Genomic DNA, 26,573 nt, shown 5'->3' with positions numbered 1-26,573 from the left:
CTGAGGCTGCAGCTAAAATTATTCTGTTGCAATAGGCCGAGATGACCCCCGACCTTCAACTGTTAGATCCCATTTTAGGAGTAGCAGCATCACAGTTCTTATCCCTGCTGATAGGGCCTGAGGTCTTATCTCTTTCTGGACTCCACAGTGTCTCCCGACCGACTCTTCGCATCAAAACTCGTGCGGTTCCTGCAAGCAGTCTCTTGCCCTTGTGTGGTCACATGACCACAGCTGTCTGTGGAAAAGTTTCACCACAGTTTAGAATCATAAACAAAAACACTTCCATAACATGAATACGATTTTTATTTAAGATTCAGAAAAACCAAACAAGCTCTTAGAAGGTGAGCCCCTCCAGAATCTCAGACGTCCCAGCCGACAGTAGAGCGCGGAGCAGCGGGCGCCACGTCGTGTCTCCTCTGCAAGTAGATGAGATACCAGAGATGCTCACAAGTCATTATTTGCCAGTCCAAGTCTCAAGTTCTAGAATTGGAGTGAGTCTCACCCTTCACACACACACACCATGCTAACCTTGCTAACCCGTCAGGAGCAAACCAGGGTCGAGTGTCCTGCTGAGGGACACGACAACACAAACAGGGATGGAAGCAGCGCTCAGCCACAGACAAGGCCGCTCTACCATCTGAGCCAAGTCGCCCTTACATCAAAGGAAATGAAGTATGACATCATCAGGTGTTGAAAGACTATATTGACAGAACCTTGGTGTTGAGCATGACATCTGTTCAGCAGTCCAGCAGTTCAACACTGAGGCGCTAACCGCGCGACACGCTCTGCATGAGACCGTCATGATGTTGCTCTCTCTGTCAATCCCATATTCCCACGCTCACACCTCACCTCCAAGTCTGTAGTTGAGCTGCTGTGTTTTGTTAGCAATTGAAAGCTCAGCACAAGAAACGGCGCTGCAGTTCCCCTGCCTCACGGTAGGGGGCATCACATCTTCTTGCATCGCCTCACCCTGCATACACTAATTCTCGCGTTTGAGCAATAACATATATATATATATATATATATATATATATATATATGTTGGGCTGAGTGGTGTGGCCTCAGAGTACCTGCTATAAACAGAGCAGCTGAACAGCGAGTATGGAAATATCACTACTCCAGGACAGTTTCATGGGTTAGACTCTTCAGCTGTGCTCTGGGAACAAACACCTGGGATGGTTGTCACTTCACAGGTGTTGAGTTTAGGCTGGTGCACAACCGAGCTGTCTCTGCCTTGACAAGCTACTGGTGATGCACAAAGAGTGAGAGGGTGAGAGAGAGAGTGAGAGATGAGAGAGAGAGAAAGGATGTGTGTGAGGGAGAGACAGAGCGAGAGAGTGTGAGAGCGCGAGAGAGGAGAGAGTGTGTGAGAGAGAGAGAGAGAGAGGGTGTGAGAGAGAGGGAGAGAGAAGGTGAGTGAGAGAGAGATGGTGTGAGAGAGAGAGAGAGAGAGGGAGAGAGAAGGTGAGTGAGAGAGAGAGAGAGGGAGGGTGTGAGAGAGAGGGAGAGAGAAGGTGAGTGAGAGAGAGAGGGTGTGAGAGAGAGAGAGGGAGAGAGAAGGTGAGTGAGAGAGAGAGACAGGGAGAAAGAGACAGCGAGCGAGAGTGTGAGAGCGCGAGAGAGGAAAGAGCGAGCGTGACAGATTGTGTGAGAGAGAGGTGTGTAAGAGAAGGAGAGAGATAGAGAGAAAGAGAGTGTGTGTGTGAGAGAGAGCAGGTGCGAGAGAGATAGATTGGGAGAGAGAGATGGAGAGCAAGAGAGAGTATGACAGATTGTGTGTGAGAGAGAAGGTGTGTAAGAGAGAGGGTAAGAGAGAGAGAGAGAGTGAGAGAGAGGGTGAGTGAGAGAGAGAGAGAGAGAGAGTGAGAGAGAGGGTGAGAGAGAGAGAGCAGTCAGGGTGAATGAGGACCTGCGCTCTTCCTTGAAGTCCCGGGCGGTCCAGCCCTGGCTGTCTTCCACAGGAACCATGGGCCTGCTGGTCAGAAGGAGGTGGATGGTTTGGGCCACGCCCACCTGATCCAACTGAAAGGGGGAGCAGGTGCCGTCACAGAGAGCTTCCTGTGGAATGGCTGAAGCTGTGGAACAGATCATGTTGACCTGGTGTGGAGAAGCGCTGGGGTCCAGGAATCCTTGGCTGATGTAGGTCTGAGCTGCAGGGAGCTGCTGGAGGGACACCACGTCCCTCTGAAGGTCCAGGTCCACGGAGGATGACCACTTCAGCGGGAACAACCAGGTGGAGTGGAGCAAATCACTACAAGACAGACCCCAGTCAGTGAGCGTGCACCAGAGGGTGGGCCCCAGCTAGTGTCCGCTCACCTGTTCACGCAAGCCAGGACCCCCGGCTGGAGGTCCCCATGGACCAGACCGCAGGACCGCAGGAGAGACAGCAGGTGCAACAGAGAAGGCACCAGCTTCTGCAGGGAATCTTCACCAGCAACACACTCTTGGAGCACCTGACAGACACACACGTGTTGGCGACACACACGCACACGCACTTGAAAAACTGACCGAGATGCTGCAGCCTGGCGGCGCCCGGTACACGGTGATGCAGCTGTCCTCAAACAGGTAGCAGCTGATCTCAGGCGCAGCTTCAGGAGACATGGTCTTCAGACGCCGGATCATGTGGAAGTCCCACAGGCTCCAATCCTTCTCCACCTGCATCACACAACACAAGGTCAACAGGTGCACGGCCAGCTACCCCGTCCTCCTCAGAGGCTCTCCTACCTTGAGAATGACACTGCTCTCTTGTGTCACGGCTCCATAAATGGAGAAGCTTTGGTGTTCCAGCAGGCGGGACTGGACCAGGAAACGCCGGTCCCCTGAGAATAAGCGTCAACACGTGAGCACTGGGAAGGACCACTGCAGGGAAGCCTGGAGGTGAGGGAGGAGGCTTCTTACCCAGCAGCAAGGGACTGTGTTCCTCCACTGCCGGGGCCAGACCAAGCCCTGAGTGAAGGTCAGGACAAGACATGGACTCCAGACCTTCCAGAAGCTTGCGCCGTAGAGCAGAGTCACTTGTGTCACCTGACAGTGGTACAGACAGACCTCTCCTGAATATCATCCAGAGGCAGTGGCCTTGGTCCTGAATCCCAGAGCCCACCCTCACCAGGAGGTCCTGGGGGTTCCACCAGAGAACTGGAATCTCCTGCCTCCTCAATGGGACTGAGATTTGTCCTGGACTTGGGAAGTTTCTGTGAGACTGCTCCAGGGTGCCCAACCATCAGAGCCATGGGCTCCTCTTCGGGCAGGGCGTGCACCTTCTCACCAGCTCCAGCGGGCGTGCTGGACCGGACCTGGACTATGGTCCCACCTTGCTTCTAAACACGTGAGAACAGACTTCAGACTTGGCCCTCGGAGAAGAAGAAGACGACGACTCACCTGATCAGAGACGTGGAGACGCTCTGCAGGAAAAGACCAGGAGGGTTGTGTTAGAAAACAGCGGACGCTGAGTCATGACAGGACACCATCCCTTCTTGGTGTGAGTGCACGGAACCCGACTTCATTATAGTTGGAATATGTGATGAATGTTGACGAGTTTTGAACGGGGTGACAGGAGGTGAAGCACAAGGGGCTCTGGAACTGGACCAGCGGAGCAAAAGCTCGCAAGCCTGGACGCGTGACTGGAGCCCAGAGTTCTGCCGAGTTCCCCCCACCCTGAAGACCTCCTGAGACCATTTAGATGGTGGATTATGTTTTAATCCATTATTTGTATCTGGGACTGGACTGAAGAAGAGAGCCGGGTCGGATCAGTTGTGACCCTCTTTTAACCCTTTGGTGACACATGAACAGCACCAGTGCAGGAAGCAACAGGCCCTGGCTGTCTGCGGCCGCAGGAGCTCCAGCTGGGTGGGGTCTCTCCAGCCACCTCACCACACCACGAGCATTCAGGGGCAACCATTTGATCCGAAACCGAGGGTCGATTAGCTTCACGCTTCTTGCTGTCCCACTGTGAGCGTCCTGACTGAAGCGTGAGAGGATGTGCTTCCATGTCGACTTCACTTGCCTCAGACTCAAGTGCATTCGGCCACAGTGTTGGAAACACGTGCAGAGAACACCTGAGTCCAACACTGCTGAGCAGTCCGAGCAAAGAACTAAACCGCCTCACCAGCGTCAACCGCGCCGTGCAGCCCCGGTGTCACGCACAGGGTCCCGCTGTCGTCATGGCGACGCTTCAGATTCAAACTATCATTGTATATGTTTAATGTCAAAAATATTGAATCACCTTAACATTTAGTTTCTTTGAAAAAAAATGTATTCTCCACTATTTAAAAAAAACTAGTTAAACTACATAAAAAAAGCATCTGCTGGCCGCGGTCGAAAGTACGGGAGGATGTAAGTCGAGCAGGTCGTAAGTCGGATGTTACTTGTGTATAAAAACGTACCTGCTTCAGGACACTGAACTCTCAGAGCCAGTCCTGTCTCACCAGGTCTCAAGAAGACGTCGTCTTGCAGCTGACTCCTGCTTGGACAGACAGACAGACTCAGGTGAGGCGTGTCAGGCGATGCGAGGCGAGGTCAGGACCTAACCCAGTGCTCAGTGGCTGGCTCTCAGACTCGTCATAAACCTGGAATCCTGGTCCACAGGGAGGTTGGCCAGCGCCCTGCACACAGAAAACACCTCCTGCTCAAACCCCAGCCAGAGAGGCCACCAGAGCGAGCAGGAGCTTTCAGGAAGGCCACTGAGGTCGGCTGAAGAGTGAAGCAGTGAGGAGACCAGAGTGGAATAGCAGAGGTCACAGAGACTTGAACACAAGCGCAGAGTCCTGGTCAGGGTTGCGAGGAGAGCTGGAGCCGATCCAATTCAGCAGGCGCATGGGAGGAAAGCGGAGCCAGGCAGGCACGGGGCGCCCTGACGCGGTGGTGACGATGATCATGCTGGACAGGGCCATGTCACCGGGACAAGCCATCGAATCTCATCTGACCCCTGGCGGCCTGCGGGTACCTGAGTCAGCCGCTGATGCAGTAGCCTCTTCTTCTCCTCCAGTTCCGAGCTCAAACACTCCTGGGCCATTCGGAGCCGCTGAAGCTTTTCTGGAGGAAGAAGAAGGAGGAGGAGGAGAGGGCCGGTGAGGACGCGGCACCACCGCCGCAGTGCAGCCAACTCACCGTCGAGCAGCAGCTGGCGGCGCTGGAAGAAACGTTGGGCTCTCGCTTCCTCGAAGCTGCGCTCCATCCCGTCTCGCTGCAGGAGCTCGGCGCAGTACTCGCTCTGCTGTCGGGACATAAGCGTCCGCGCCGCTTCCTGCGAGCACGAACTGCGGATGACAAGCGAGGTGCTCCAGTGAGGTCTGCGCGTCAGTGAGCCCAACCCCGTCCCGCCTCCGCTGCTCACCCCGGCGACTCCATCTCGACAGGAACCCGACTCGCCTTGAACCTGACGGACACGAGGAGACCGGTCACAGCAGCCAACGGAGCCGCCCCTGAACGTCGTCGCTATCTTCCGGGTTCAGCAGAGCCGCTCGGTTCCGTTGAGTTCGCTTGAAGAAACACAGCCTGGACTGACTCCAGCGGGCCTCACTCGGAACTTGAACTGTTTTGTCAGCGGAACCGCCGGTGGTTCAAAATGCCGTGACGTCATCCGCGTATAAGTCTAGCGCCGCTCTGCGGGCGGAGGATGAACTGCAGTATCTCTGCGCTGCGCTGACTTGAGCGTCGGACACATTTCTCTGAGTAAAACTGTCGGCTTCTAAACAGTAGTAAAAGAATCACAGCAGTAGCACTGTTCTCGACGGGCCACCAGAAATCTCGCCAACAATACTACGAGAATTTCACCAACTGATCGACCCTGTCTCCACGGACTCGGACTGCACTCGTCAGTTTCTCAGGTCAACACTCAGAGCTGCTGGCACGCACCTGTGCGACGTCACAGATAGGCGTGGCCGCTGTCATGTCGCTCTTCCTGGGCCACTCGAGAGTCCGCCCAGCCTGTTGCTCAGCTCGGAGAAGGACTGTCGGATCCCGGACCCTCGGAAGGAGCCTCTAAAAAGGGACCCTCTCACAGGTCACATGAATCATCTGCGCCTTTTCTCTGCGCTCCTCCTCCTCCGCCTGTTGCGGATGCCGCCGCGCGTCCGATCCGAGGAGGATGCCGCGTGTCACCTGGCGTTCCGAAGTGGCCAACCGGACTTTGTTTTGGACCTGCAGGACGCGGTGAACGGGGGAGCGCTCTTGCTCTCCACGGCGCATGCGTCCACCCCAGCGGCGTGTGAGCGCGCTTGCTGCGCAGACCCGCGGTGCAATGTGGCGCTGCTGGAACCGCGGGCCGCCGCCGCGGGGCTGGAGGGCGGCGGCCTCTCTTGCCTCCTGTTCGACTGCGTCCGCAACAACCTGTTTGTGTGCAGGTTTGTCAACGAGGCCGGATACCAGAGCTACATCCGGACCTCGGTGTTCGACAAGCACCTGGAGGGTCCCTCAGGTGAGGAAGTGGTGGGCGGTCACGTGTCGTCAGTCTACTAACGTGTGTATTGTGTAGGTGAACTGTCACCGCCCATCGCCAACGCTGGCCGCGACGTGGTCGTCAGGCCAGGCGTCACCGTGACGCTGAACGGGATCGAGAGTCTGGCGCTGGGCAGCGCTCACATCACCGACTACAGTTGGCGACTCCACAGCGGCAACTCCTCTGTGGACCTGCAGGTATGACCGGCCTGCCGCGTGGGGCGGAGCCCTCAGTTGCCTTCACTGCTGTGCGCGTGTGTGATCGTGCAGAAGACGGAGCACCCCGACCAGATTCAGGTCTCCGGCCTTCAGCCTGGATCCTACAAGTTCCAGCTGACTGTCTCAGATTCCAACCAGCGGAGCGGCACCGCTCTGGTCAGTGTGCTGGTGCTGAGCCCGGACATGACGAGCAGTGAGTAGCCACACCCAGACTGGTCTGACAGGAACTCGCTCTCTCTCACACACACACACGCACGCACTCGGGCTCTCTATCCTTGTGAGGACCTGCCACTGTCACAATGCTTCCCCCTCCAAAACACACCTGCACCCTCTGAGCCACACTGAAACCTAAGCACCAGGACCCACGGCGAGTGGATCCCAGTTGTTGAGCCACTGTGTGGCGTGTTGTTGGTCTGCCCATGTCGAGCGCTGTGTTCGTGTGTGGACTTGCAGAGTACTGCCTGGCACCGGTGAAGGTGGGTCCGTGCCGCGCGGCCTTCCCTCGCTGGCACTACGACGCAGCCAGAGGAGCGTGCGAGCAGTTCGTGTTTGGCGGATGTAAACAAAATCACAACAACTATCTCTCTGAGAAAGAGTGCTTGTTGGCGTGCAGCGGAGTGACAGGTAACCCACAAACACACATGCGTGCGCGGCAGCCGGTCCTCTCACCCCTGAACCTTTTGCTTGTGACAGCCTCCTCGGGAGAGAGGAGCGTTTCCCCCAGCCCAGGTAAGAAGCACCAAGCCCCTCATCTGGACTGGGACAAGTTGTGATGTGTGTGTCTGTGTGTGTCAGAGGTCTGTGGGGCCGTGTGCCTTCCTGACCAACTGAGCTGTCACAGCAACTGCTGCCTGGACAGATCTCTGGAGTGTGACGGCGTCCAACAGTGTGCTAATGGAGCAGACGAAGAGCGATGCAGCCAGCGTGAGACACCCCCCCACACACACACTCTCTGTTCTCACACACACACACTGATGACTTGCTGATCCTCCTCAGTGAACCAGACCTTCACACGGCTCTTGAAAGTGAATGTAAATGAGAATAAAGGTCAGTAACTTGGTTGAGTTGAGCTCTCTGGATGATGCTAACATGCAGCTGTGTCTCTCTCTCTCTCTCTCTGTCTGTCTTTCTCTCTCACTCTGTGTATGTCTACCTCTCTGTATGTCTCTCTCTGTTTGTGTGTCTCTCTCTCACTCTCTCTGTGTGTACGTCTCTGAACTCCCTCTCTGCTCCTCTCCCCTCTCTCTATTTGTGTGTCTTTCTCACTCTCTCTTCTGTGTGTGTGTATGTCTCTCTCTGTTTGTGTGTCTCTCTCTCACTCTCTCTGTGTGTACGTCTCTGAACTCCCTCTCTGCTCCTCTCCCCTCTCTCTATTTGTGTGTCTTTCTCACTCTCTCTTCTGTGTGTGTGTATGTCTCTCTTTCTCTCTGTCTCTCTCTCGCTCTCCCTCCATCCCTCTCTCTTTCTCCCTCCTCTCTCCCTCCCCCTCTCTCTCTTCTCTCTGTTTGTGTGTCTCTTCCTCGCTCCTCTCTCTCTCAGCCCGGTGTATCGAGCCTCCACGCACAGGTCCTTGCCGTGCCAGCTTCACCCGCTGGTACTACGACCCTCTCAACACCGTGTGTCAGCGCTTCACATACGGAGGCTGCAACCAAAACGACAACAACTTTGAGGATGAGGCGAAGTGTCAGGAAACCTGCCGCGGGGTCACAGGTACGGTGCACGCGACAGTCACATGCCCTTCAAGTTGCTGGGGATTGATGAGAAGCGCTCTTTCTCCGTAGAGCACAACGTGTTCGCCCGAGGAATGTTCGAGCGCTACGAGGAGCCGAAGGGGAGCGACTCGGGTACGACTGGCCCACGTGGCTGGCGTGCGTGCGTGCGTGTGTGCGTGTGTGTGTGTGTGTCAGTCAGAACATAACAGGCCTGTTACCACAGGGTCCATCGCACTGGCGGTTGTTCTGGCTGTGACCATCCTGGCTCTGCTGGCAGTTCTCACCTACTGTTTCCTGAAGTCCAGACGAGAACGTTCCAGGCAGCCGGTGGCTGTGGGCCTGGCCCGCACCAGCCTGTCTGAGCAGGACAACCTGGTGTACAACCGGACCACCAAACCAGTGTGATGCTGTCACCGCGTGACCTGCCCTGCTGCTGCTGCTGCTGCTGCCTTGTCCTCCTGTGTTGACCCACTGTATCTCAGGTATTCCAGCACCCGCGACCCTGGTGCTGAAATAAAGGTTTTTCTTGCCATCTGCTGTTGTTCTGCTCACTCCTCCCACCGACAAATGAGTCTGTTGTCACACAAAACAGCACGAGACAGAAATGCATCGTGGAAATGGTCTCAGATCTACAGAGCCCTGAAAGTGACATGCGAGATCATTTGCATCTCGAGAGAAAAATTAATTATCTCGGGCTAAAAAAAAATTAAAGCCATGCATGCCACATCCCAAAAAATAAACACATGCATGTCACTTCCAGGGCTCCGTACAGACCGATTCATTGAAATTCATCTGTAGTTACGGACGAGTCCGTTTCCTGTCTGTGGGGGGCGCTCCAACACCGCAGATTAAGGCTATCATCTGAACACGGCGTTGTGTCCGGGGTGCTGCATGACCAAATGACCGGGTAGTCGGAAACAGATTCACGTGGTCACGCGTGCACGGCGCAGTCTAGTGTACAACAAGACACGCAGAAGCGATATTATCAGACCTCCAGAGGTTTGAGCCGCCTACATTCACAAGTTCGATTTCAACTTCAATTACTTTTGAGGCTGAAAAGTCACTTCCAGTAATCCATTCAGTGAGTAAATGTTGGAGCTGAATGGTTTTGTGTGTGTGTGTATGTGTGTGTGTGTTCTTAACTCTCGAGTCATATCAAGGCCAGCAATGACTCGTTGCGCTCGCGTGAATGTAAACAAGCAGACCGCGATGGCGCGTGGACCGAGCGGTCAGCGACCCTGAGGACGGACTTGGATCCCACCAAAGTCGGTCTCACGGCGCGGAGATGGCGGCGAGAAGTCGTGCGGCGGCGGCAGCGGAGCCGGACTTCGTCCAATTCAATGACCTGGTGTGTGAGGCGGTTGGTGGGAAGGTGAGACGACCGACCTCAGGGCCTGGTGGGTTGCCATGGTGATGTGCTCGGGCACTGAGTAAAAACCTTGACGCGCGTGTGTCAGCTGAGGGGTTAGTTAGGCTCTTCATCCGGAGCAGACCTCAGTGCAGCTGAGGAACATCCACCTAAACCCTCATCCCTTACATTTCTCAGGTCCTGTTCGCTACAGATGAGTGGTTTGCTCCGGCAGCAAACCTGCTGAAGGTACGGCCGCCCGCCGCCTCCGCACCTTCCTTCCTGACCTGATGTTCTCGCGTCTCAACAGAGGGATGCGCCAAAGTTCTGTCCATCCCTCTTCACCGAGTTTGGGAAATGGATGGACGGGTGGGAAACCAGACGGAAAAGAATTCCAGGTGTTTTTCAAGCCGAGCTTCACGAGGCCTCCGCGGTGGCTGAGCGCTTCTTGTCTTTGTCCAGGCCATGACTGGTGCATCATCCAGCTCGGTGTGGCGGGTCGGATCTACGGAGTGGACGTCGACACCTCTTTCTTCACGGGCAACCACGCGCCCTTCTTCTCTCTTCAGGCAGCGTGTCTGCTGGGTAGGTGAGACGCAGTGGGCTGCTGCTGTGACTGTGGTCAACACTGGCCTCCTGCAGATCCTCCTCCAGCCCTCACCCTCCAGGGAGACCGCACCGGCATGGCGGCGTCCGACCGTCAGCTGGCCGCCGCTGCTGAGGTTTGATGGAAAAAAGAACAGCAAAGGGGATGGAAGTGTGACTCCTCCATGATTGACAGCTCTGCTCGGACGAGTGGCCAGAGATTGTGGGCGTCTCCCAGTTGAATCCAGGCTACGACAACTGCTGCCACAACTACTTCCAGGTGAACTTTGGCCGCAGAGTCACACATCTGCGCCTCAACATGTACCCAGGTACACACGCACGCACACGCACGTGCGCGCGCCTGCGCACGCTAATGTCATGTGGCCTCAGACGGAGGCATCTCTCGACTGCATGTTTACGGCGTCGGAGAGGCGATTTCTTCTCTCTCAGCCAGTCAGGACGTGGACTTGGTCGCTCTGACCAATGGAGGCTTGTGTTTAGGCTTCAGCGACGCCCACTTTGGTCATCCACGCAATGTGATCGGTAAAGAAACACAGTCCGACCTGAGAACTCGGACCCTCCACATAAGCTGCTCTGAAGTCTTCTTCTTTCTCTTTGGGCTTCTCCCTTCAGTTGTGGCCACAGCTGACCATCTTCCTCCATCTCCCCCTGTCCTCTGCTTCCTCTTCTGTCAAACCTACAAACCTCATGTCCTCCTTCACCACCTCCATCAATCTCCTCTTTGGCCTTACTCTCCACCTTCTGACTGGCAGTTCCATCCTCAACATCTTCCTACCAATGCACTGCTATCTCTCCTCCTGTACATGTCCAAACCATCTCCATCTAGCCTCTCTGACCTTGTCTCCCAAACACCTGAGCACATGTGCTGTCCCTCTGATCCTATCATCATCCTGCTCACTCCCAGAGAGAAGCTCAGCATCTTCATCTCTGCTACCTCCAGCTCTGCCTCTGTCTTTTCCTCAGTGCCACTGTTTCCAAACCATACAACATTGCGAGCTGCTCTGAAGTGATGTGTCATTCTGCCAGGTCCAGGTCAGGCAGTCAACATGGCAGATGGATGGGAAACCGCCCGCAGACTGGACAGACCCAAGGTTTTGAAGGTGGAGCCGCAAGAGGGTCATGTTGCCACCGATGTCCTCACTCATGATGCTACTGTGCTCCAGGTGGATCAGAGAGGGATCCTGAATGTTCCTGGCCATGAGTGGGCCGTGTTCCGCCTGGGCCACGCAGGCATCCTCAGACGGGTGGAGGTGGATACCCGTCACTTTAAAGGTGAGACGATCGTGGCAGCGGCATGACACAGAAGGTGATGCTCTTCAATCTCCAGGGAACTTCCCTGACGCATGCAGCCTGGAGGTGTGCGCTTTGGCCCCTGAGGAGGAGCCATGGACTTCTGCCCAGTGGACAACTGTCCTCCCACCGAAGAAGGTACTCGTGTTTGAGCGCTACTGTGCCATTGCACTCGTCGGTGTCCTCGCCCTAGAAGGCTGGATGATGCCATTAAAAATACATGGCTGGGGACGTCTCAGTCAGACTGTGTGTGAGAGCAGAAGGAGCCAAAGAGGCTGCCTGGGAGCAGATACTTTGTCGTGTCCATCAGCCACTGGAGATCAGGTGGGGCTGAACCGCAAACAGTCGTATCTCAAAAACCGTAGCAGATGATTAAAAAACTAGCAAAAAATTTCTACAGTCGACGGTTTGGCCAGGATGGGGAGTTGAAAACGAGTAACTTTGCCACGATTTTTGAGCAGCAGCCACTGAGCTCCAATGCATTTTCAATGGAGCCAAATGTCGCGGCACATTTTTGACCCTCACGCAAATTCTGAAAGTGCTACAGTAATTCTGAGCATATTTTACGAGAGAGGACAAGTGTGACTACAAAACTGGAGATTTTCATGTTTCTGCACCGCACTGTTTGGCTGCAATTGCAGTTTAGAAACTGGAACATGACTGGATTTCGACTGCTCTGCTCCATTCTAACCAACTTGATTGCTCACTCTAACTTTTCTATTTTTGCCAAATCTCGGGTTCTTTGAGGCCGTTTTGTGGGCAAACGATGTGACTTGGCTCTTGTCTTTTTTTAAGGTGATAGAGGGTGAGCGGTGAGATTTTCGCTGAGTTTCCAGGCCAAAGTTTGGGGAAGCTGTGAGTCGATGAAGTAGAGGCAAATTTCTGAAGTGGTGAATCCTCTTCCCACTCATTTTCAATGGGAAAAATTGGTCACAAAACCTGGAATATCTTGGGAATTCTGGCACCTAGGTCTGAGAAAAGTCATAGCAGACGATTCCCGGTCAGGCCGCACGTCTGGGCTTTGGAGCCGCGTCTCTACAGCGAAAGCTCTGGGAGGAGTAGCGTGATGAAAATCGTAACAACATGGCCGACGCGAAGAACAATATTGTGAATGCACCATAACAAATGGCTTTCCAAACTATATCTGTGCAGTTCATGCTCCTCACCTCACTACAGGAGTCAGGCTCTGCGTGGTCCACGTCTCCACTTCTTTGAGGATGTCTGTCATTCAGGGAGTCCCACTCAGTGGAGGGTTGTTGCTTTTGTTGAGCCCGTCACAGTAACTTGGTGGTGTGGAACTGGTTCGACTGCATCCACAAGGGTGCACTGCAGGGGTGCTGGCTCCTCCATTCCCAATGGAAGTGTCCAACAGGTGAAAGGTGAAAGTAAATGGGTGGCCTTTCCTGAGCAGAGCTCAGTTCGCTGCACCTCCGTCAGCCGCGCCTCACACTCTCTTTTCCACAGCTTCGTCCACATCACAATCACGTCTTCATCCTGGAGGCGACACCTTCACCTGTCACTCACGTTCGACTGAACATCTCACCCGATGGCGGAATCAGTCGGCTACGTGTTTGGGGTCGACCTGCTTCCATGACAATGGGCAGTCCGGAGCCGCCGCGGTCCAGACTGTGAGGACCCTTGCCCCTGCTTCTGTCTTTCACCCTCACCATTAAAGAGCTCGAACTTAGAGAGCCAGTCTGTCTGGCTGTGTATGGGGCACTGGTTTATCTATTCTTGTGAGGACCACCTCCTTGTGAGAAAAGCTTTGTTTTGGTCCAGAGTCCTGGTTCAGGTGAGCCGTGTGTTTAGAGGGAGAGGCTGGGGGAAGGGCCACGGCCATGAGAGGTCCTCACAAGGGCAGAGAGACACGGCTGCGTGTGTTTGTTTCCGCATGCATCTGAGAATGTGACCTTCTGAGTGTGTATTTTCATTCATGAGCATCAGGAGGACCGGAGTGTTTGCATGTGAAAGGACTGGGTGTTGATGCATGCGTGAGCGTGGGGGGGATTAGAGAGAAGGTGAGAGCTCATGCTGAACACCACAAAACAAAGGCATTTCTGCAGCCCTCAGCTTCAGGATCATCTCATGTCTCTGAACCAAACAACAGCCTACATGCTGTTCCTCTCTGGGCAATTCAGTGAGGAGGTCAGCTGTTTTTGATGCATCTTGATCAACTTTACATGACACAGGGTTCAAGGGTGAAACGCAAGGATGAACTTGCAGAAACCTCCAAATCTAAATATAGTCACCTGAGTACAGCCACCTAGACACGAGGCGAGAGCTGGAGCTCCCGCATCCGGTTGCGTGTGAAGCGGTGGAGTCGTGCGCGTGCGTCGAAACAGACCTGCACAGAAACGAGACAAATGACGGTTCATTAGATGCGGGCGGGTTGAAGGGACAGTGGTGTTCATGAACACAAGTTTAGAAAACCACCGTGTTGCTCTTTCATGCCGCCCTTTTCTGCTACGTGACGTCACCGTGACGTCACGTGTTGACGGAACTCCGTCCGAGAACCGAGCGGCTCGAGGGCGGGGCGCAGAAGAAGGGCAGAGTTCTCATTGGCCTATGAGGCAGTGGAGGCGGGAAACGTCTCGCGGCAGCAGCCGCGCGATTGGCTGAGGCAGGATCTTCCGCGCTTCTCCGAAGCTTAAAACGCCACCGGTCTGCGGTGACGCAAGAGAAGAGAAGGGAAACAGGAAGTTCGACAGTGTGAGACCGAGGTTCTGGACCGGCACACAGCGACTGCGGGACGATGCTCCCGTGCGGCCGGGCGTGGGGAACCGCCGGCTCCCGTCAAGATCCGCAGCCGTCGACGGGCGGCTCCAGGCCGCTGAAGTCCGCATCGGGTCACATCAAGCGGCCCATGAACGCCTTCATGGTGTGGTCCAAGATCGAGCGGCGGAAGATCATGGAGCAGGCGCCAGACATGCACAACGCCGAGATCTCCAAGCAGCTGGGTCGCCGCTGGAAGATGCTGCAGGACGCGGAGAAGGTTCCCTTCATCCGAGAGGCGGAGCGCCTCCGACTCCAGCACATGGCCGACTACCCGGACTACAAGTACCGACCCAAGAAGAAGGCCAAGACCGGCCTCTGCCCGTTCGCAGAGAGGTCCAGACCCGCCGGCAAGAAGAAACACTCCAAGGCGGGTCTAGAGCCGCCGGGGCTCGGTTCCGATCGATCCGAACCGCCAGGGCCGCAGCTGCAGCGTGACATGCGGTACCGGTTTGTGTTGACGAGAAGCGTCAACACGGGCCAGACCAAGTGGTCCTATACTGACGAAGAGGAGGAGTCCGAAGCAGACGACGACGACGACACGGGCCGAAGCGCAATGCTGTTGTCCGCGGCTCGGCCCCTCTACAGCCGGCAGGACAGCGAGGCGTCCGTGTGCTCCCCCCCGCTCTCCCCCTCGTCCTGCGGCGGGGAGGACCTGGACTTCTTGGCCCTCAGTCTTCTGGCGGGAGTCCAGCCATCCGCTGACTCGTGGGAGACTTCCTCCTGTTCGGCCGCGGGAAGTGCGAGTCCAACCCTGGTGGATAAAGACTTGAACGAATATGAACGAAGTGGCGGGTCCCACTTTGACTTTCCCGACCAGTGGACCCCTGAGTTGAGCAGCATGATCGCCGGGGACTGGCTGGAGCCCCCAGTGTCAGACATGGTCCTCATCTACTGACTCTCGTTCTCGGTGCTTCTATGACCACGTTTTTTTGTTTTTCTTCTATTTTTTGGCTAGTTCCCCGGAACCAAACCCGCCTCACGTTCGGTTTGTACGTTATATTTTGCTGTTTATATTTGTGCACCTGAAGTTTGCAAATGTATATATTTTTATTTTTGTATCCTTTTTTTGTATAAAATGTTTCTTTCTGAATAAAACCTCCATTTGAGAGCTGAGTGTCCGTCTTCATCTGGCTCAACCTTCACTCATTTCAAATGACCAAAAGGTGACGCTCCACTTGTGACATTTTTATTGAGGAGTCACAACACAAATCACGTTACACGGTTCACAACAGCCATGCGATGACGTTTCCGTACAGGCAGTTAAATAGCACGAGCCACGTTGGTAAGGTTGACTACTAACACATGACGACAGCTGCATCAGACACCACGCCTGTGTTGTCCGCGTCTAACAGAGATGCTACGCACAGTCACATGACTTCACGATCACATGCTTGCTGAGGAGCCAGAGCGTGGGGAGGGGCACATGCTGGGGAGTTTGTGGGCGAGCGGCTCCAGACCGGGACTCACAGGATGCTCTCCCGCTCCTCTCCAAAGGTCAGCGTGTCAGACGACACCTGACATATCTCCGGGGGGTCTCCGGGCTTCAGGCCCCTCTTCAGATGCACCACGCGCACGTTCTCGTTGTTGGGCCCGGGCTGAGAGGCGGACCCGGCGGTGAGCGCTCGGTTGCTGTTGTTGTTGAGCGTCACGCTGCTGGGCGTACGGTTCAGGTTGCCGCTCCTGGACGACGGCCAGCTCTCCTCAGGGCTGCTGGTCAGCAGGCTGCACTGGTCCTCGGAGCAGATGGACATGCGGGCCACGGCCGAGTCCTGCAGCCCGCCGAGGCTGCTGGGGTGGGCGCGCGCCAGCTGGGACAGCTCCGCCTCCTCGTCCTGCAGCGAGTGGTTCGGGGAGCTCTCGTTGGATCGGACACCAGAGTCAGACGAGTCCTTCTTGTCCAGCGTGGCGTCGGAGAGGTAGTCCTTCCCCTTCAGAGCCAGCGAGCCACAGGCGGGTTTGGAGTCCAGCCCCCTCCTGAGCAGAGGCAGGTCAGACTCCTCCGACTCGTCGTCGTCGCTGGCCAGCTTCTGGTAGCGCAGGCCCGCGGCAGGTTTCGGTTTCAGGTGGGCCCCACCTCGGTCTGCCGGGGTCTTGGAGGACCCCGGCTCTCCCTTCTCATCCTCCTCTGTGATGGGGTCCAGAACCTCCGGGTTGGAGGCCAGCTCACCGCCTTCAGCCGCAGCCTTTCCCTTCTTGCCAAAGGACTTGCGGCCGTCCTGCTCCGTCGCCTCCTTGCTCCTGTCTTCTGATGGTGCTGTCATGAAGTGAGCGGGCTGCGGCAGCACGGGCCTCTCCGTGGAGCAGCCCGTCTCCAGCAGGGACATCTGAGCGATGTACTCCTGGTAGGCGCAGCGGTACTCGGCCTGCTGCCGCTCCGTCAGTCTGCAGATGTCATTGGACGACTCCTGGGAGTTCAGACTGTTCATGCTGGTGGTGCGGTGAGCTCCCCCCTGAGGAAGCCACAGGCAGGTGGAGTTAATGAGGTTCAGAAGACGCATGGAAGCAGCGGATGGAGTGAGGCCACCAACCGTCCACTGAGCAGGGCCGGGGCACACCGGCTCGTCCAGGCCCACCGTGCTCAGCTCCTCGAAGCTCAGATTGAAGCTGAACATCGGCGAGGCATCGGTGCCGCCGGGAGCCGCCGCTCTCTTCGCCGTCTCTCCAGGTCCAGGCTCGCCGGCAGCTTCCTCCTGTAGAATCTGGTTCTCCAGGCTCCGCATGTCCAGAACCTGCAGCAGCAGAGTGAGCGCGGCTGCTCCACCAGGGTCAGCGTGTCCACAGCACTCACCATGGCCCGGAACAGCTGCCAGTCTCCAAAGTTCATGTTCATCTCCTTCTTCAGCTCATCGATGCTACACTGCGACAGGACGCGTCCGTTGACGTTGGCCTGCGACACACAGAGCAGCGTCACTCACGGGAGCAGCAGGTCCACAGCAGCGACAGAAAACTGCTCCCACCTTCCGGATGGTGGACGTGTAGGCAGTCAGCATGCTCTGGTCCAAACCCTCCATCAGTCGCATGCGCTCACACACCCCCTCTGTTGTGATGGAGCTGAGTGGTGTCATGGCCGCCGCAGGTGGAACCGCGGCCGAGCCCTGGAGGCGACACACAGCCAGGCTGATGAGCACTGGGAAGGTCATCGCGTCCACACGCTCACACACACACGCCGCGCCGGTGAAATCCTGCCCGCTGGTCAGCAATGTACTCACAGCAGCAAAGTCCCGACAGGCTCTGGCCGCAGGGCGAGACGGGAGGTGAGGTGGGGGGGCGGCCGTGAGAGGGCGAGGCAGCTGGTGAAGGTGATGATGGGGGAAATATGGCTGGGGGGGGCAGAGACATGAGCATGAAGTGGATGAAGATGACAAATCAACACAAGTGTGTGGGGCAGGGTCGAGCCGGGACTGAGGCTGGAGGTGTGTGACGTCAGAGGACGGAGCCCGTGGCTCAGCAGGGGGCGGCCCTCCAACCAGGAAGTGAACCCAGTCCAGACAAGCCTCCGGCTCGGATCCAAACAGAATGGCTGAAGGAGACCTCATCTTCTCTATGTACTGAAGACCAGAGCTCTTCTTCACTTCTGCTGTTTGCAATTTGAGGTAGGAATTATTTAGAAGGCGTGAGAACTTTGTCTTGTTGGGAACGTTGTTGAAGACTTGAAGACAATATTATTGATTATATATTATATTGTATTCAATACAATATATACTAGATCCATTCTCCTGAGCAGAAAGTTCTGTTTTCATTCCATCATGTCTCTCTACGTGCTCGCGTTCCTTCCTTCCACCCTTTGTTCCTCCCTCCCTTTCTTTCCTTTCTGCCTTCCTTCCTCCCTCCCTCCTTTCCTTCCTTCATTTATTCGTTCGTTCCTTCCTTCCTTTGTTCCTCCCACCCTCCCTCTGTCCTTGCTTCCTTCCTCCCTCTCTCGCTTCCTTCCTCCATCCCTTCCTCGTTCCTTCTTTCCTCCCATCCTTCCTCCTTCCCTTCCTTCCTTCCTCCCGCCTTCCCTGCCTCCGTCCTTCTTTCCTTCGTCCCTCCCTTCCTTCCTTCATTCCTCCCTTCCTCCCTCCCTGTCTTCCTTTCTTCCTTCTCACTGAAATGGCTCCAGTGTTGCTGCATCCCTACAGGGTGGTGCAGCAGGGAAAGACACAAGTGTCGCCTGCATGTGTGTGGATGGGAGCTCAGGTGACTTCCATCCAGGATGACGTCACGGTGGGCGGGACACGGACGCATATGTGACAGGAGGAAGGTGGTGATGTGGATGAGACAGTCGTGACACTGAATGGAAACTCTGACATCACAGGCCTCATGGCCACTGGTGAATCACCACGTTTGCATCACGACTCACCCTGTTGTAGAAGGGGTGCTGGGGTCCAGCCATGCCACTGAAGTAGCTACTGTGAGGCTGGGGAGACAGCACGCCCCCTGCTGGCGGCTGAAACATGCCACTGAAGGAGGCGGAAGGGGAACAGGTTGCAGACATCTGACTGTAGACCGAGGTGGGCCGCGGCTGGGCCTCCGGCAGAGCAGCAGGGGGGTAGCTGATCCCAGCCATCTGCTCTCGAGCTGCTCGAACATCTGAGCCAGAGACCGTATGAGAGACACATACGGGGACTTGAAGAGAGCGCATGCAGACCGTACCTGCAATGATCTCCCGCAGCTTGGGATCCAGGTTGACTGTGCACGGCAGGAACGTCCGGATGTCTCTGGAGGTCAAGACTGGTGTCCGAGACGAGAGGAAGACCTCAAAGCTTCGGACATCGGCATCTATCTCCAGCAGCGGCTCCACCTCCTTCGAAGTTGGAATGTTCTTGATCACTCTGAAACAAAGCCAGCGTTGATGCACTTCCAAATCTGTCCACTAGGGGTCCAAACAATGTAGCCCACGTGACACTTGGTGCTCTGAGAGAAGTGCATCTTCCTACCAAAGTACTGGCTATCTCTCATCTGTACATGGCCCTGGACAGTTGAGCCTAAGTACTTCAAATCCCCCACCTTCTTTGTCTCTGCATCCTGTAACTTCACCTGGCCACTTGGCTCCCTCTCATTCACACACATGGATTCCGTCTTACTGTGGCTAACCTTCATTCCTCTCCTTTCTAAGACAAACCTCCACCTCTCTAGCTGATCTTCCACTTGCTCCCTGCTCTCACTACAGATCACAATGTCATCTGCATACATCATCGTCCATGGGGCTTCTTGTCTAACCTCATTAGTCAACCTGTCCATCATCATAGCAAACAAGAAGGGGCTCAGATCTGAGCCTTGGTGCAGTCCCACCTCCACCTTGAACTCCTGTGTTCCACCTGCCGCACACCTCACCACTGTCTCACACCTGGTATACATGTCCTGCACCACTGCAACATACTTCTCTGCCACTCCAGACTTCCTCATACAACACCACAACTCTTCTCTTGGCACTCTTTCTCCGGGTCCACAAAGACACAACGGAGCTCCTTCTGACCTTCTCTGTACTTCTCCATGAACATCCTCAAAGCAAACAACTTCATCCCTCCATAGTTGCCACAACACTGGACATCTCCCCTCTTCTAGAAGATGGGCACCAGCACACTTCTGCTCCACTCCTCAGGAACCCTCTCTGGCAGACGCCATGCTGATGCTGCACACCAAAGTACGCTGAAGCACAAGCCTCGGCTGACCGTTCGTAGATGGTCTTGAGGGTGGCCTGGTCCGGCGCGTCTGTCTCTTCCACGTAGAGGATGACCCAGGAGGTCCTGTACGGCCACTGCTCCGTGAGGTTGATCCAGGACGCCAGGCGGTCCCAGCTAAAGCTGATCTGATTGGCTCTCAGCAGGCGACCTGGAGACACACCACAGCTGAGGCGGGACCTGACAGGTGAGCACAGCCGAGGCAGTTGCCATGGAGATCATGTACCCGTCACAGAGACGATGTTGAAGAGGCGCCGCATGGTTGGAGGGTTGATGTCAGTGAACCAGTCCTCAGTCATCATCATCTTGGTCAAGTCAAAGGACATCTGACGAGTGACGGAGCGCTGAGCCTGGCGCCGCCGGAACGTGTCCTGAGCCGCAAACATCACAGAGTGGGTGCATCGCCACAACAGGGGAGTGAGAACGGCAGCCACTTACTCTGCGGTTCAGGGTGCTTCTGCTCCCAAACCTGCTGAGCTCTCCTAGACTGTGTTGAGACAGCTTCCTGTCAAGTTCCTCGTGCCACCCTGCCGGCACAAACACACAAGTCACGCCTCCACCCACCACACCGGCGCGCGGACAGCGCTCTCACCGTCGGCGGCAGCAGCGTCACCGTTGGTCGGCGCGCCGGAGCACACTTTCTTGGCGCCGCAGAGCCCTCGACTGTTGAGAAAGACGGGCAGATGCACGATGTTGCGCATGTAGTCGTGACCGTTGATGTTGGAGTCCCGCAGGACGCAGCTGAGGTTCTGGTTGATTGCCTTGATGATGATGTGCGGGTCGCTGGCAAATATGGAGATGAAAGGGCCTTTGGAGAAGAGCACACGGACCTGGAGGAGGAACGGGTGGTGAGGGTGAGAAGCTGTAGGAATTCTCTCCTCTTTCCTGGCCGCCGGCGGCTCACCGTGTCCAGCATCTGCAGAACTTTGTCCTGCTCACATGAGTCCAGCCCATCGATCACCACAACCAGCCGGGTCTGGTGCTGCGTGAAGCCGTCGATGGTCTTGGTCATCCTCGCCATCAGCTCCACCTCCTTCTTCAGAATCTGCAAGTACAGTGTGATGACAAGGCTTCAGTGTGAGAGCGGCGTCCAACCTGCTCCTCCAGGGCTGCAGCGGGTCCGGGTCCAGGTTTTCATCCAGCCCGACCGGCACACTCACGGCTTCACCGGTCAGGAGCCTGAAGACTGCCAAGCCTGGTGACTCCTGATTGGTTAAGCGGTAGGGATGCTCCGATCCATCGCTCACCGATCGGCTGATATCAGCCTGACCGGTGACTGCCGATCACAACACCTGATCACATGTGGCAGCCAGCGGTCAGACGAAGCTCCACTAGTTGTGACGCGTCCGCTCCTCCCTACTCGCTGCGCACGAAGCTGTGGTATGTCTGCTGTGGAGCTTCTTACAATCTGTCATGTAAAGTTTGCATCCTGCAGCACATGCACGGGAAAACGCTGTGCAGGGAAGCGCCTTCAAATGAAACACACCATTTAAAGCCTCAGCACTTGATGGAGCACGGGGAGTTTTCTGGGCTCATAACAGTGAGAGCGCTGGTTCCTGAGCAGCTACAGTCCTGATCGGAGCATCTCTGCTAAGCGGCGTGTGCTTGTTTGGTTGGAAGGAAGACCTGGTGTGGACGCCGCCGCTCTAAAGGCACGAGAGTCTCCCACCTTCATGAAGCCTTCGCTCTTCAGCTTGCTGAGTCTGTTGGCTGCGCCGTGCAGCCGCTTCCTCTGAGAGTTGACCACGGAATCCGTCACCTGCCACCAAGTCTTACAGTTGAGCAGCAGAGCCACACCCACCACGCCGCCCAGCGCCGCCAGGGTGCCGTTCACAGCCGCACTGCCGGCGTCGGTCTTGAACACGGCCAGCAACGCCACGCCAGCCAGCACACAGGCCAGGACGAGGAGGAAGAGGAGGAAGGAGGGGACGCAGCAGGTCTTCTTCCACTTCCTGTTGCCTGGGTTAGGAGGCAGAGCGGCTCAGTCAGCGAGGGGGGAGGCAGGAGGGGTGACGGCCGAGTGTACCCTGCGTCTCCTCCGACTTGAAGACTCGAAACAATCGCGTCGCCAGAAAGCCAAACTCTCTCTCGCAGGCGTCGGACAGAGTGGCGATCATCTCGGCCATCGACGTCTCGCCACCGACGCTGGACAGCCGGTTGTAGTCGGTGAAGAGGAACCTGCCGGCGGTGACACCATCAGAGGAGGTGAGGCCACCAGCGGTGCTCTCGGCCGTACCTGACAGGCAGAGCCCTGGTGCTCTGCTCGGGCAGCTCCGGGGGGTTGACGAACATCAGCTTGAGCAGCAGCTCCAGGTAGCCCAGCTGCCGAGCCAGGCGCGTGCTGATCACCCAAGCCCAGCTCCAGCTCTCACCTTCTCGCCGCCCGCCAAAGTAGACCGCCACTGTCGGATCACACGCCGGGTGAGTGAGCCAGCCAAGCGGCGCAGGGCTGCAGCAGCAGGGTCCTCACCAAAGAAGAGGTAGAGCAGAGCCAGCAGGCTGAGCGCGACGGCCAGGGCCAGTGGGGGGTCGGCAGTGAAGGCCAGGACACTGGCCACGCAGCCGCACAGCAGCAGGGACATGAAGACCACCAGCCAGGAGAACTGGAAGAGGGGCTCGATCTGCTGACCTGCAAACGTCTTCATCTCATCTGAGGAGGAGGAGGAGGGTGAGCGCTGACGCCAGCGCCAGGGTGTGTGTGTGTGCATGCATGTACCTTCCAGCTTCTTCAGCAGAAAGGACTTCCCACTCCCCCACTGAGCATAGAGGCCCACGCAGATGGGCGGCTGCATGGTGGGCTCGCTCAGAATGTCAGCCAGAGCAGAGCTGTACAGGTCGTAGCCCAACATGTCGCCGTCGGTCTCAGAGGGGGACAGGTGACCTGCAGACATGGTACACGTGTGACGCCGTGCGACATCCGAGGACACTTGAGCCAGTCCATATAGAGTTTTGAGGGTTCAAACTTCAAAACAACAGGGTTCCAGTCTGGTTCAGGTCGGACAGGACAGCCAGAGAGACAAACCTGCGTGTGTGTGTGTTTGGGTGCGAGTGCGAGCCAGTGTTGTGAGCCAGCGTGGACCTACGTGCTCCGAAGATCTGGGTCAGGATGCTCTTCTGATGGCTGCAGTCAATGTTGTACGGCGTCTCTCCAGCCTTGTTGGGTCGGTACAGCAGGCGACCGTCTTTGGGGTTCCGAAGCAGAAGCTCGGCCAGTCTGCGGCTGCGGCCCCGGATCGCTATGTGGAGGGGGGTGTCTCCTTTCTAGTGGGAGGCCAAGCATGATGATGATGATGATGATGAAGGGGCCAGCAGGAGCTCACCTTGTCCACCGCTGACACTTTAGCTCCTTTATCCAGCAGGAGCTCAACAATCTCAATGTTCCTCATCTTGGTGGCCTTGATCAGAGGAGTCTCTCCATCCTGAGGCACACACCAACACACGGGTCACACCTGGAGAAGGGGGTGGGGTTTCACGCATCGCTCACCTTCGTGCAGGTCTCCGTGTCAGGGTTGCACTGCAGGATGTCTCTCACCATGATGGCGTTGCCTTTCTCCACGGACCAGTACAGCGCCGTCTTACTCTCCTGCACACACACACACAGACACACACACGTGCTTCAGCTTCTGTGAGGACATTTCATTGACTTTCACGCTCTGATCCTAGCGCCGACCAGGAGCGTTCTGTGATGCCTCACCTGTCCTCTGATGTCGATGTCGGCGTATTTGTGCAGAAGAGCTCGGACGATCTCCACGTGGCCGCCCCTCACTGCGCCGATCAGCACCGTGTCTCCACTCTGAAACACACACACACACACGCTCAGGTTACGCCTCACTCACCCACCTCTGAGCACGGTCGACGCTTCTGACCCGGTCCGGGATGTTGACGTAAGTCCCGGCGTCCAGAAGGTCCTGAACGATCTCGGTGTAACCCTCTTTGGCGGCGATCATCAGCGCAGTGTTGCCATCTTTGTCCGTCATGTTGACGTTGGGGTTTCTCTTCAGCAGCTCCTTCACCACGCTGGTGTAGCCGCCGCGCACGCCAACGATCAGAGCCGTCATGGAGTTCTGGAAGGAGAGCCAGCTCATCACCAGGCCGGGGAGGTCCTGCTCAAACCTGGCAACCATGGTCTCAGCAGCATGTGCTCATCACATGAGCGGACTGAAGCTGAATCTTACCGCCCCCTCCTGGTCCACGTCGGCGCCATTCTCCAGCAAGTGCATCACACACTCCAAGTGGCCTTTCCTGGCAGCCCAGATGAGCGGGGTGGTGCCGTACTGTGCAGAGAGAGCAGCGCAGTCAGGACCAGCACTGGCCATCAGAACCGGCGGGACGGGTGGCGCGCACCTTGTCCGAGCAGTTGACCTTGGCTCCCTTGTCCAGCAGCAGTTTGACGATGTCCGCATGTCCGCGCCCGGCAGCCCAGATGATGGGGTACACGCTGTACTGCTGCACAGCCGTGGTGAGAAGGTGGAGAGAGGGCAGCAGTGGGTCTCCTTACCTGTCCGGTGGTGTTGGGATTGGCACCGTGTTCCAGCAGAACCGTGGTCACATCCACGCGACCTTTGTAAGCCGCCCACATCAGAGCGGTCCAGCCTCCCTGCGGGGGTCATGTGAGAGTTTCAGCCCGGCATCATGAGCCCGGCATCACGAGGAAGCCACTCTGCCAGTACCATGTCCCGGTGCTCGATGTAGGCGCTGCTCTCCAGAAGCTCCGTCACCACCTCCACGTGACCTTCTTTAGCGGCCGAGATGAGAGCCGACCAGCAATCCTGAGCAGCAAAGGCAGGCGCCGTTACCGTGGAGATGGCCCACCGCCAGCACAAAAGTCACTCACCACGTCGTCCAGGTTGACGTTGGCCCCCCTCCTGATCAGCTCCTGCACTATGTCCAAGCTGCCCTGCTCTGCAGCCAGCATCAGTGGCGTCTGGCCGTTCTGTTGGCATGGCAACACACGGCCTGAGCCCGCGCCCTCGGCGGGAGGACGTGAACCTGACTTACGTCGCTGCGTCCGTCCACCTCCTTGAAGCGGTCCAGGTGATTCTTCAGCGCGCTGAGGTTCTCCTCCTCCACGTAGCTGAACAGGTTCTGGATGGCCAGAGTGGTCATCTTGATCGACGTGGTCGTGTCCATGACTGCAAACAGCTGCTGCCACTGCGGAGCAAACACAGAACATCTCCAATGTTTCCACAGCTATCACCTGTTTTCCCTTCCATCCCTTGGTCCCGTGGTGTTTGGCTTCACGGATGATGTCGCCAGTGAGGAGATGCGCAACACATCGGTGAGGACGCGCCAGAACTGCCAAATCTCGGTACTTGCTTTCGCCACCAGTAGAAATACACAGGACAGGTGTCTTACCGACTGAAAGGTAAGAAGTTCCGGAGGGCTCCGTGTTCGGCCTCAGCCTCAGCGGTTGTCGACGGTCTTGACGACGATGTAACGGCGCTCAGTCTCCGTCCCTGGCAACAGCCACCATCTTGGTCCAACAACGGAGGCGAGCAACCAATCAGAGAGCGCTGTGTCAAGCCTGTGGAAACGGCAACTTCGCTTCCTCTTTGCGCTGTCAAAACAAAGGCCGGGGCGGGGTGTGAAGCCCTTCCAGCTTTTGTCAGAAGGTTTCGCTTTTTGACGTCACACACGTCATATTTGTATAATGGAATCTGTCTTCGAAGTTGGACTATAGATCCAGTTGAAATCAAATTCGCCTGCAACGTCAGGTATTTACTGCGAAGGAACCAGGATATTACAGTGATCTGCTGCGTGAGAACTAGTCAAGGACACGCGTGTACTGCGCTAGTGCGAGGTACCAGTGAAGGACACGAGCGCAGGGCACCGAGGAGCCAGAACATGTCGGACACTGGTCACAAATACAAAGGAAGGGCTCACATATAGGATGTGTGTGAAGGACAAGGCAGGAGGAACTGACACGAGCATGAAGGAAGGACACAAACGTAGGACACTAGCAGAGGAAGGTTACATATCATCAGCCAATCAGAAGCCAGTCTCGGATGAGCGAACACAGCAGTGCGTGTTTCAACACAGCTCCTCGGCTTCCCTTCATCACAAGATGGAAAAAACGTGTGTGACAAACCTAAAACAGTCGGACCACTGGAATCCTGCTGCGCCGCCACTGAGGTCCAAAGCCGACAGGTTCAGGATCCCAGCCGAGGGTGCGCCAGCGCGGGTGAAGGTCCGGATGGTATCTCGGTTCTTATCGCAGCCGGGATACCATCACACACGCACACTTCCTCCTCAGATCAGGTGTTGCGCCTCACCTGCCGTGTGTCCCCCCGCGTCCGTTTCCTCGCGGGAATGACTAACAAGAAACCAACAAGTTATATCCAAGAAATGTACTCCCTGACAGAGGAGTCTAAGACATACGCAGAATTCTGGCTCAGCAGCTGCGCCTGACTTAGCCTCAGCAGACGTCCGGTTGAGCGACAAAAAACGATCTGAGGTCTGACTCTTTATACACAGAAGTTTCTCCACGTGGGCTGCGTCCTCGTCCGATTGGTCCTCAGCTGCTGA

The 26,573-nt window shown here is 56.3% G+C and overlaps 5 protein-coding genes across 11 annotated transcripts; 3 read left to right on the top strand and 2 right to left on the bottom strand.

Moving 5' to 3' along the window:
* Positions 1-169: 169 nt before the first annotated feature.
* LOC128768769 (uncharacterized) lies at positions 170-14,310 on the bottom strand. 2 transcript variants are annotated; one of them, XM_053881917.1, is made up of 16 exons: positions 14,044-14,310; positions 12,777-13,954; positions 5,333-8,939; positions 5,107-5,255; positions 4,943-5,031; positions 4,528-4,601; positions 4,383-4,459; positions 3,379-3,401; positions 3,107-3,317; positions 2,899-3,024; positions 2,725-2,819; positions 2,509-2,655; positions 2,317-2,453; positions 2,098-2,251; positions 1,910-2,022; positions 170-416 (listed from the first exon to the last, which is right to left on the bottom strand). In XM_053881917.1, the coding sequence occupies exons 3-16, from the start codon at positions 5,344-5,346 to the stop codon at positions 335-337; spliced, it is 1,491 nt and encodes a 496-aa protein (XP_053737892.1). In that variant the 5' UTR covers positions 5,347-8,939; positions 12,777-13,954; positions 14,044-14,310; the 3' UTR covers positions 170-334. The 2 variants fall into 2 exon arrangements, with proteins under 2 accessions (XP_053737892.1, XP_053737891.1); XM_053881916.1 differs by lacking the exons at positions 5,107-5,255; positions 5,333-8,939; positions 12,777-13,954; positions 14,044-14,310 and having other exon boundaries at positions 336-2,251; positions 4,383-4,601; positions 4,943-5,026.
* Positions 5,728-8,913, top strand: LOC128768779 (kunitz-type protease inhibitor 1-like). Of its 2 annotated transcripts, XM_053881937.1 has the most exons (10): positions 5,732-6,415; positions 6,473-6,633; positions 6,706-6,847; positions 7,108-7,278; positions 7,348-7,383; positions 7,450-7,578; positions 7,651-7,701; positions 8,194-8,364; positions 8,436-8,498; positions 8,590-8,912. In XM_053881937.1, the coding sequence occupies exons 1-10, from the start codon at positions 6,007-6,009 to the stop codon at positions 8,769-8,771; spliced, it is 1,515 nt and encodes a 504-aa protein (XP_053737912.1). In that variant the 5' UTR covers positions 5,732-6,006; the 3' UTR covers positions 8,772-8,912. The 2 variants fall into 2 exon arrangements, with proteins under 2 accessions (XP_053737911.1, XP_053737912.1); XM_053881936.1 differs by having other exon boundaries at positions 5,728-6,415; positions 7,108-7,383; positions 8,590-8,913.
* allc (allantoicase) lies at positions 9,561-13,297 on the top strand. Of its 2 annotated transcripts, none has more exons than XM_053881968.1 (11): positions 9,561-9,738; positions 9,913-9,963; positions 10,025-10,112; positions 10,177-10,299; positions 10,357-10,436; positions 10,496-10,628; positions 10,750-10,842; positions 11,347-11,420; positions 11,484-11,592; positions 11,648-11,748; positions 13,075-13,297. In XM_053881968.1, exons 1-11 carry the CDS (start codon positions 9,652-9,654, stop codon positions 13,240-13,242), a joined length of 1,107 nt encoding a protein of 368 aa, XP_053737943.1. In that variant the 5' UTR covers positions 9,561-9,651; the 3' UTR covers positions 13,243-13,297. The 2 variants fall into 2 exon arrangements, with proteins under 2 accessions (XP_053737943.1, XP_053737942.1); XM_053881967.1 differs by having other exon boundaries at positions 9,565-9,738; positions 10,690-10,842.
* LOC128768809 (transcription factor SOX-11-like) lies at positions 13,435-15,509 on the top strand. Its single transcript, XM_053881995.1, has one exon. It carries the CDS (start codon positions 14,363-14,365, stop codon positions 15,278-15,280), a length of 918 nt encoding a protein of 305 aa, XP_053737970.1. The 5' UTR covers positions 13,435-14,362; the 3' UTR covers positions 15,281-15,509.
* kidins220b (kinase D-interacting substrate 220b) lies at positions 15,417-26,541 on the bottom strand. Of its 4 annotated transcripts, XM_053881859.1 has the most exons (31): positions 26,427-26,541; positions 26,137-26,361; positions 25,404-25,605; positions 25,047-25,199; positions 24,883-24,981; positions 24,719-24,817; positions 24,547-24,645; positions 24,393-24,494; positions 24,224-24,322; positions 23,915-24,112; positions 23,743-23,841; positions 23,533-23,631; positions 23,369-23,467; positions 23,132-23,309; positions 22,765-22,929; positions 22,519-22,698; positions 22,285-22,450; positions 22,075-22,226; positions 21,718-22,007; positions 20,953-21,093; positions 20,641-20,878; positions 20,487-20,575; positions 20,275-20,419; positions 20,040-20,199; positions 19,021-19,199; positions 18,728-18,957; positions 17,595-17,705; positions 17,343-17,480; positions 17,174-17,272; positions 16,914-17,114; positions 15,418-16,835 (listed from the first exon to the last, which is right to left on the bottom strand). In XM_053881859.1, the coding sequence occupies exons 4-31, from the start codon at positions 25,176-25,178 to the stop codon at positions 15,849-15,851; spliced, it is 4,974 nt and encodes a 1,657-aa protein (XP_053737834.1). In that variant the 5' UTR covers positions 25,179-25,199; positions 25,404-25,605; positions 26,137-26,361; positions 26,427-26,541; the 3' UTR covers positions 15,418-15,848. The 4 variants fall into 4 exon arrangements, with proteins under 4 accessions (XP_053737835.1, XP_053737834.1, XP_053737837.1 ...); XM_053881860.1 differs by having other exon boundaries at positions 15,417-16,835; positions 24,393-24,491; positions 26,137-26,490; XM_053881862.1 differs by lacking the exon at positions 17,595-17,705 and having other exon boundaries at positions 24,393-24,491; positions 26,137-26,490.
* Between the last annotated feature and the right edge of the window lie 32 nt (positions 26,542-26,573).

This window comes from Synchiropus splendidus, chromosome 12 (assembly GCF_027744825.2).
Source record: "Synchiropus splendidus isolate RoL2022-P1 chromosome 12, RoL_Sspl_1.0, whole genome shotgun sequence".
Classification (NCBI taxonomy): Eukaryota; Metazoa; Chordata; class Actinopteri; order Syngnathiformes; family Callionymidae; genus Synchiropus; species Synchiropus splendidus.
The sequence above is the reverse complement of the archived record's forward strand: the minus strand, read 5'-3'. Positions and strand labels throughout refer to the sequence as shown.

What these genes read in the sequence shown, in the direction of transcription:
- LOC128768809 (XM_053881995.1), top strand. Translation starts at nt 14,363, where the DNA reads ATGCTCCCGTGCGGCCGGGCGTGGGGAACCGCCGGCTCCCGTCAAGAT.
- LOC128768779 (XM_053881936.1), top strand. Translation starts at nt 6,007, where the DNA reads ATGAATCATCTGCGCCTTTTCTCTGCGCTCCTCCTCCTCCGCCTGTTG. An exon ending in GAATGTAAATGAGAATAAAG is followed by an intron (nt 7,702 to 8,193) that starts GTCAGTAACTTG and finishes TCTCTCTCTCAG; the next exon opens with CCCGGTGTATCGAGCCTCCA. An exon ending in AACCTGCCGCGGGGTCACAG is followed by an intron (nt 8,365 to 8,435) that starts GTACGGTGCACG and finishes CTTTCTCCGTAG; the next exon opens with AGCACAACGTGTTCGCCCGA.
- allc (XM_053881967.1), top strand. Translation starts at nt 9,652, where the DNA reads ATGGCGGCGAGAAGTCGTGCGGCGGCGGCAGCGGAGCCGGACTTCGTC. An exon ending in GTGAGGCGGTTGGTGGGAAG is followed by an intron (nt 9,739 to 9,912) that starts GTGAGACGACCG and finishes TACATTTCTCAG; the next exon opens with GTCCTGTTCGCTACAGATGA. An exon ending in CAGACGGAAAAGAATTCCAG is followed by an intron (nt 10,113 to 10,176) that starts GTGTTTTTCAAG and finishes GTCTTTGTCCAG; the next exon opens with GCCATGACTGGTGCATCATC.
- LOC128768769 (XM_053881916.1), bottom strand. Translation starts at nt 3,230, where the DNA reads ATGGCTCTGATGGTTGGGCACCCTGGAGCAGTCTCACAGAAACTTCCC. An exon ending in GGAACCCCCAGGACCTCCTG is followed by an intron (nt 3,025 to 3,106) that starts GTGAGGGTGGGC and finishes TACCACTGTCAG; the next exon opens with GTGACACAAGTGACTCTGCT. An exon ending in AGAGCAGTGTCATTCTCAAG is followed by an intron (nt 2,656 to 2,724) that starts GTAGGAGAGCCT and finishes TGTGTGATGCAG; the next exon opens with GTGGAGAAGGATTGGAGCCT.
- kidins220b (XM_053881859.1), bottom strand. Translation starts at nt 25,178, where the DNA reads ATGGACACGACCACGTCGATCAAGATGACCACTCTGGCCATCCAGAAC. An exon ending in CAACATCGTCTCTGTGACGG is followed by an intron (nt 20,200 to 20,274) that starts GTACATGATCTC and finishes GTGTGTCTCCAG; the next exon opens with GTCGCCTGCTGAGAGCCAAT. An exon ending in GCTGCGGGAGATCATTGCAG is followed by an intron (nt 18,958 to 19,020) that starts GTACGGTCTGCA and finishes TCTCTGGCTCAG; the next exon opens with ATGTTCGAGCAGCTCGAGAG.